Source organism: Parambassis ranga, chromosome 16, assembly GCF_900634625.1.
Source record: "Parambassis ranga chromosome 16, fParRan2.1, whole genome shotgun sequence".
NCBI classification, from domain to species: Eukaryota; Metazoa; Chordata; class Actinopteri; family Ambassidae; genus Parambassis; species Parambassis ranga.
Window position 1 is genome coordinate 172,501 of NC_041036.1, and position 7,772 is coordinate 180,272.

General features: G+C 49.7%; 2 protein-coding genes across 2 annotated transcripts in view; both read right to left on the reverse strand.

The window, feature by feature from the left end:
- LOC114448314 (gamma-aminobutyric acid type B receptor subunit 2-like) overlaps positions 1 to 1,760 on the reverse strand; it is an 8,545-nt gene extending 6,785 nt beyond the window's left edge. The window contains exons 1-3 of the mRNA XM_028425212.1: positions 1,465 to 1,760; positions 889 to 1,026; positions 626 to 808 (exon numbers count right to left, since the gene is read on the reverse strand). Coding sequence (XP_028281013.1) covers positions 626 to 808; positions 889 to 1,026; positions 1,465 to 1,707 — 564 coding nt within the window. The 5' untranslated portion in view covers positions 1,708 to 1,760. The remainder of the gene's footprint in view (positions 1 to 625; positions 809 to 888; positions 1,027 to 1,464) is intronic.
- Positions 1,761 to 2,279: 519 nt separating this feature from the next.
- On the reverse strand, positions 2,280 to 4,004 carry rpp25l (ribonuclease P/MRP 25 subunit-like). The gene is made up of 2 exons (XM_028425105.1): positions 3,860 to 4,004; positions 2,280 to 3,297 (listed from the first exon to the last, which is right to left on the reverse strand). The coding sequence occupies exon 2, from the start codon at positions 3,295 to 3,297 to the stop codon at positions 2,620 to 2,622; it is 678 nt and encodes a 225-aa protein (XP_028280906.1). The 5' UTR covers positions 3,860 to 4,004; the 3' UTR covers positions 2,280 to 2,619.
- Between the last annotated feature and the right edge of the window lie 3,768 nt (positions 4,005 to 7,772).

Here is a 7,772-nt window from a genome sequence, read left to right on the forward strand (position 1 = left end):
GGAGGAAGAAGAAGAGGAGGGGGAGGAGGAGGAAGAAGAGGAGGGGGAGGGAGAGGAGGAGGAGGAAGAGGAGGAGGAGGAAGAGGAGGAAGAGGAGGGGGAGGAGGAGGAAGAGGAGGAGGAGGAAGAAGAGGAGGGGGAGGAGGAGGAGGGAGAAGAGGAGGGGGAGGGGGAGGAGGATGTGATTAGGAGGAGGAAGAGGAGGGGGGGGGGAGAGGAGGAGGAGGAAGAGGAGGAGGGGGAGGGAGAGGAGGAGGAGGAAGAGGAGGAGGAGGAGGAAGAGGAGGAGGAGGAGGAAGAGGAGGAAGAGGAGGGGGAGGAGGAGGAAGAGGAGGGGGAGGAGAAGGAAGAGGAGGAGGAGGAGGAAGAGGAGGAGGAGGAAGAAGAGGAGGGGGAGGAGGAGGAGGAAGAGGAGGAGGAGGAAGAAGAGGAGGGGGAGGAGGATGTGAGGAAGAGGAGGGGGAGGGGGAGGAGGATGTGATTAGGAGGAGGAAGAGGAGGAGGGGGAGTAGAGAAAGGAAGAGGAGGAGGTTTTTAATTTTAAATGTCAAAGATTAAAAACCTGACATTTCATATTTTTGAGACAAATGAAACATTAGCACAGAAAACATGGCCGCCTGCTGACATGAATTTTCTCCTCTGACAGCCCGGCGCCTTCCTGCGTGACCACGCCCACTCTGGTCCATCTGTGGCGGTGCAGCAGCTTCACCACGGCCTGGTTCAGAGCCCGGTCCGACGGCACCGTGCTGAACAGGTTTCCATACAACTTCCTGTTGGACAGGCTGGGGGACACGGGCGCAAAAGACACCTGGGACATCAAAGGATGTGACATCACCTGTGAGAAGCGCAGCGTAATGACATCACAGCAACAAGGCGGGACATCCGTACCTGCACCAGGCTGAGAGCGGGCAGCGAGCGAGCGATGAGCGCCGTCACTGGGGGACACACACCTCCAAACAGCAGCAGGTACTTTGGCCCCGCCCACATGGCGTCAAACAGAGCTTTGAGTGCTTTGGCAGGATCACACTGCAGAGACAGGATGAACATAAAGTCACAGAAGAAGAAGTCATCCAGTCCTCACTAACGTCTTCATGCAGACCGGGAGCACGGGAAGGACTTCAGGCGGACAAAACCATCACATGCTCTCTTCTAAAATGAACTTATTCACCCTGGTTTACACAGCACTGCAATGACTAAACTCCCCACAGTGCCCCCTGCTGTGTGATGGCTGGTATTACAAGTCTGAACCGTTAGTGTGTTTTCTGTATCAACCAAGACAGAGGATAAAACATTACAGATGTGTACAGCAGGGCTGTGACTGAGGACCACAGCTGGAGTCCTCTTTCTCTAAATGTTTGCTCATGTGTATATTTAGTATCAGACCGCCTGTCCTGCGCCGCCCCCTCATGTGTCCCTCCCTCTGCAGGTGCAGCCCTGCTGTCAGCCCCTCTGTGGCCCTCTGACCTTCGAGTCCAGCAGCTGGAGCTCCATCTCGTAGTTTCCCAGTGGTGCCGGTTGGTTCTTCAGGTCCTGCAGAGCCAGTCTGACAGCTGGGGCGACAGCAGCTGTCAGGTTCTCCCTCCCTGACCCAGAGCTGACCGGCATCACCCACAGGACGGGCAGAGGGTGGCGGACCAGGGCCTGCACCGGGCCGACCGGCAGCCAGCAGACCAGCAGCAAGCAGAGCACATTCTGCAGTCGATCCATCGCCCTGCTCCGACTGCACGCTTTTCCCCTCTGCTCTGATCCCCCTGCAGAGGAACTACATAAGAGGAGGAACATAATCCTCTTGTGCAGTAAGCAGCGCAGAGCCCGAGGAGGCCGACCGCGGAGATAAAAGGATCAGCAGCAGCATAAGAAGCCACCTGGCTCCTCTGACTGCCCACACACGAACCGTGACCTTTAAACTGTGGGACAGCTGCAGGAGGGACAGAGTGGACACTCCTCAGAGGACTGGACTGACCTGATGACACCTGCTCTCATTGTCTCCTGTACGGTGGCCTGGTTGGACATTTCAGGCTCAGCTCTGTCAGCTGGACTTAAACAGCCTCCCTGTGCTTCCAGCATGACCTCAGTGTGCATGCTAACCTGTAACAGGTGGCATCTTATTAGAATGCTAATGTTAGCTAATGTTAGCTGGTTAAACTGGTTTCCACTTCCACAACATTGTTGCTAACCTGATTTTGGTGCTATCATGCTAAAGCTAGCAGTGTACGTGGCATATTACTGCCCTGACTTTACTTTATGAGCCATCATAGGAAGGTGGAGTCAGGCCTCGGTTTGCAAACCAACAAATTCTCTTTAATTTAAACTGACAAAACATTTTGAAAACGTAAATTTCAGACGTACAGAAACACTTCAGCACACAGAGAACAGACATCAGGAAAAGCATCAAACTGCTGCCAAAGAAACAGACAGAGCTTTGAACTGGAGCTCCATGTGTTCGCTCGTTAGCTCGTTAGCTCGCTTCCTGCTGACACCCTCCGACAGTCGTCATGCGTGTCATACCCGCTCTGCCAAAGAACAAACTGATGGTCCTCTTTCTGAAAAGTTTCTCCTCAGGATGTCAGGGTCCCTTTGAAGCACTTTAGTGTCTTTAAACATAAAAACAGAAAGAAATCAACTCTGCCCTCTGGCCGGCTCCCGGGGTCGTCCAGTGTGGCGGCCGGGTCCCTTCCCCCTGCTGCTGCCGCCGCTGCCGCTTCCTCCTCCTCCTCCTCTCTTCTTCCTGTGACCTGCTCTCTGTCCAGCGGACCCCCCACCCTCCTCCCTGTTAGCAGACTGAGCCCACAGGGCATCATAGCGGCCTGGAGCCTGGTACCCCGGCTGGCTGCAGTCCAGTGGCTCTCTGGAGAGGAGGATCCAGATGTTAGGCAGGTTCCTGCTGACGGTCAGGCTGTCAAGGCCAGCAGTGGCCTCTAGCGGCTCCCAGACTTCTACCACAGCGCTGTACAGCAACCTGGTGAGCTGGTGAAGCCCCTTCACACGCCGCTTCACGATCTCCACACACGTGATGGCCTTGGACACGCCCTTTCCGCTGGCAGTGAAGACGATCTGTTTGCAGAGCGGCCGCCCCGCTGCCTCCTGCTGCCGCCCTGTGCTTCCTTCCTCGGGTGCAGGTTGTCCCTCGTCCTCAGCAGCTTTGGGCTTGGCTTCCATGCGATTAAGAGCGTATCGCAGCAGGTTGCGGATCTTGCTGCCATCTTTGACTCTGATTTCCGGCGTGTCAGGAGAGAGGCCTGGGAACGGACAGGCGGGCGGCTGCTCCACGGTCCGAGCTTTGCAGTAGTTCTCCATCTGCAGACAAACAGCATTACTAAACCAAACACCTGCTGCAGGAGATACTCGTGCACAGATTCCATGATCCACACAATGATCTGTGTTTATTCACTATGCTTTAAACTGTAGTTATTAAAATAATACTACATAATTATTATTACAACGCAGCAGGATTCATGTGATGATGAACTTTGGTTAATAGTTCTGCTCCAGTAAAGACCACCAGGAGTCACAGGGAGGTGGAGGACGCTCCGCCATGTATGGACACGGCTCGGAGAACAGAAGGGTTTTAAATGCTGACGGTTGTGATGACGTTACTGCGGCCTCAAGGCTCCAACAGACGACGGACTGATGGAGGAGGAAACTAAAGCAGTCTCCGTCCTGCTGTCACAGGGGCTTCATGCAGTTTAACCGCTGCTGAATAAGCTGACAGATATCCGTGTTAGCACACGCGGCTAAGCTACAAACACTTCGTTCTAACCCACAGAACTGTGCTGAATGTAAAACACACCGAGCGGAAATACTTCATTTATATAAAGAAGTGTGGAATAAAGTATAAAACACTCACTAACTGCCTTACCGGTGCTTTTTGGCTACTCCTCTCTCCACATGTTTACTTCAGCTGCAGCACTTTGCGCTGCCGTATGGCGAGTGGAAGTGTCGTAAACTGCGGTGTTACGCTCCTATACGTCAGTAGGTTAAAGTTAACACAGAGCACCAGACAGAAACGTGAACGCGTGTGGTTATTTAAGCTGGAGTCCGTGTTTGCGTTTCATCGACTTGTGTGATGTGTTTTTTGTTTTGTGTCCGTTTCGTCTGTAACGTGTAAAATGTGGTGTAACGCCGCCACCAACGTTCCGCCCACCGCTAGTGAGCTTCCTCCGTCCGCCACAGGGGGCAGCAGTGAGCGACAAAATGGCGGAAACGCATCGATCTGAAAAAACATGGAGGCGCCGGAGAGAAGGTGAGATATATTTTAAAAACTTGAGAGATTAGACTGTCAGACCGCAGGGTGCACCTGTTCATCCACACACGAAACTTAAATATCGCTAATATTTAAACTCTATTCGTAGGAAGATTTAAATCCATACCAAGTGATTCTGTTGAGTTGAAACAGTTTCTTGTGTGAGCTATCTTCTTATTTAAATGTGTTAGCATTTAGCGAGCAAGACCTTATTTCAGTCAATAAATATCAAACATACATTTAAACATGTGTCATTTTGTCAAAATGTTTGTTTTTCTGTCTTTGTTTAATGATTTAAGTGAATAATTATTCATTATTTATAATATTGATATTTAAGTAGCTGCGTGTTTATGCAGCTAATTAAACAAAAGGGTCAAAAATGAGAATTTATACATGTTGTTTCATGAAAATATTTAGAATGACAGTAAAGGACGTCCTCTTCATGGACGTGATGATATTTATGTTGTCTCAGCTCATACCTGTGGAAGGCAGTGATCGCTGAGGAAGCTGTGGTCTCTTTTTCAGGCCCGTCTGATACTGACGGTTCCTTCACCGCTCGCCTCTTCTTCTGCCGCCAAGTCCCTCCTGGCCCGACTGATCACATGGCTCCAGCTACCAGGTAGAAGGCACTGCAGTGCTGTGCTGCCTTAGAGTTTATCTTAAGTTCCATTAACAGTTGTCTTCAGAGCTGTTTGCTGCAGGTGTGACTGAATATTGACTTTGTAAACTGTAAGTTGTTGATCTCAGCTGAAGCATCTGTATAACATATTTAGGCCTGCTTACATTTTACTTTCATTCCATCCCATATTTGGCAGAATTCTGTTTGGATTTAAAAAACCAGAAGAGTGCAGATGTACACACTGTAAACACAGGCCTGACAGCATTCTCAGTACCAGTACTCATCTGTGTCAGCAGTCAATGGTGAGACTACTGACAGTGGTGGTCAATGGTACACCTGGCATTGGTTTGACAGTTAGTGCTGATGTTGTCAGTGTGGTACGCCACGTGTCAGCAGTCCATAAATAAGCAACGACGCATGAGAACCTCATGAACAAAGAAATCAGGTAAAGCAGAAGTTTAAAGTGGAGGAGTCAGTGTTACTGATGACTGGTGGCAGAGAGCCAGGGTTCGATTTCCTGTATCTGCATAGAAATGGAAGTGGATGTTAAAATTATAAGAGATGAGGCCAGGATGAATCAGATGATGAGCAGAAGGAGCCCCAGGAACACCGGCTGCACACATCAATCCACACAGCAGCTGATGTGTTTGGTTGTTGTGCGAGGAGTGCTGACACGGCGGGTGTCATGGCCTCCTGTTTGTCACTGGAAGAGGAGCATCAGTTACACGATGAGCCGCCATCTCCACTCAGTGTGACAACATCAGTGCACAAACAAGCTGAGCTAGCTGCTTTACTACTGCGACTGTCTCAGTCTCAACAAAGGTCTTCAAGAGTGCAGCGGAGTTCACTGTCAAAAGTCAGCAACACCAGCCTGAATCCAGCTGAATCCAGCTGAATCCAGCTGACTCACTGAGCCTGAAAGTGAAGAGGCGTCTGAAGGTTCTACCGCTCCTCCTCCTCCTCCTCCTCCTCCTCCTCCTCCTCCTGCTCCTCCTCCTCCTCCATAAAAACAGGATGAAGGCTGCAGCTCAGCACTCGGGACTCCTGAGGGTGCTGATGCAGCAGCTGGTCTGTAAGTGACTGAACCTTTCTCTTGTGCAGTGTGTGTGTAGTTGACATGTTTGAGGGACTCTTCATGCTGTGTGTGTGTGTGTGTGTAGTTGGCATGTTTGGGTGACTCTTCATGCTGTGTGTGTGTGTGTGTAGTTGGCATGTTTGAGGGACTCTTCATGCTGTGTGTGTGTGTGTGTAGTTGGCATGTTTGAGGGACTCTTCATGCTGTGTGTGTGTGTGTGTGTAGTTGGCATGTTTGGGTGACTCTTCATGCTGTGTGTGTGTGTGTGTAGTTGGCATGTTTGAGGGACTCTTCATGCTGTGTGTGTGTGTGTGTGTAGTTGGCATGTTTGGGTGACTCTTCATGCTGTGTGTGTGTGTGTGTGTGTGTAGTTGGCATGTTTGAGGGACTCTTCATGCTGTGTGTGTGTGTGTGTGTGTGTAGTTGACATGTTTGAGGGACTCTTCATGCTGTGTGTAATGTTGTGTTTACGTGTCTGTTATTTAGACACCTGTGCTGTGATCCAGGTTGATGGATGAGTTGTGGTGGAGTTGTGGTGCTGTTGGTGTATTGTATGTTTTGCATTAATGTGATAACGAGCACTGATTCGTCAGTTCAAGCAGACACATCTGTTCCAGCTGTGTGACACTTCCTGCAGCTCAAAGCTCTTCACAGCTGACTAACAGTGAGGCTGAAAAAGGTTAAACAAATAAGACAATACAAATAGATCTAATTCAAGAGAAGTAAAATGATTTGATGGCGGCTTTAGATGAAGGTTCTGAGTCTGTGATGTGATGTGAACTCTATCAGACGTGTCGCTGTGATCTGTCGGCTCCCGTCACACTTTATGAAGCAGCTCCAAACACTTTCACTCCGACCCGGCTCCTTCCATTCTATTTGTTGCTGTGATTGAACGTGTCGTCCTGCTGTTGTTTTGTGTATTTTCAGAATCAGAAATACTTTATTAATCCCAGGGGGAAGATGCATTATTGTTCTTGTGTTAGACTGCAGCGTCTTCATTACAGCGTCCTCTCTGTCAGTTCTCTCTCTCTGACTTTATCATCCTCTCCTACATTTGTACAGTGGCATAATGTCTGGACTTTTTAAGGCGGCCTCACTCCTCTTTGGGCTGCCTGATGTGAGTCTCAGAGGTCTGACATCTTTTCTGCAGGAGACAAAGCTGTGAGCTGCCCCACCATGAAGGGAGGAGTTCTTCTCTTCATCCTCGCCACGGCGGCGTGCTTCTGTGGCGTCGCACCTCAGAACAGAGGTTGGTGCTCAGAGTTCATGTTTTTTTTTGAAGTGTGTTCAGCAGAAAATAGCAAAATCATTTTCATAATAAGACCTGATGTGTAACAGTGGACGTTCAGGCTATAGAGAACAGGGAGTCCATCATAATGACGGATGTTTGACTGGCACAGTGTAGTAGGGCCATTCTTTCTTTCTTTCTCTTCACTTTGAACCTCAAATTATCAATCTATCGATCAATCTCCCACCACCGAGTCCGGATAGGAGACATTTATTCAGGGAGGACATTAGAGTGCAGGGCGGAGCTGCTTGGCATCAGGTGAAGATGATCCTTTATTAGTCCCCCACAGGAGCAATTCACAGATTCCTCCTGTGGGGGTCAGTTTAATCCATTTACCATTCCCACCAATCTCAATCTAAATTTGAGACTCTAATGTCAGAGACATGTTTTTTTTGTGTAACTTGTTCTCAGAGTAACTGTGTTATCCAATGTGGACCTTCTTCTCCTCCTCCTGTCCAGTGTGTGAGAGCGCCGCAGGAAATGTCATCTTCCTCATCGACGGCTCCCCCAGCGTTGGCTTTGAAAACTTTCAGAGCGTCCAGTCATT

Bases quoted from the DNA above. Each gene is read 5' to 3' on its own strand.
- rpp25l (XM_028425105.1), bottom strand. From the start codon at position 3,297: ATGGAGAACTACTGCAAAGCTCGGACCGTGGAGCAGCCGCCCGCCTGT.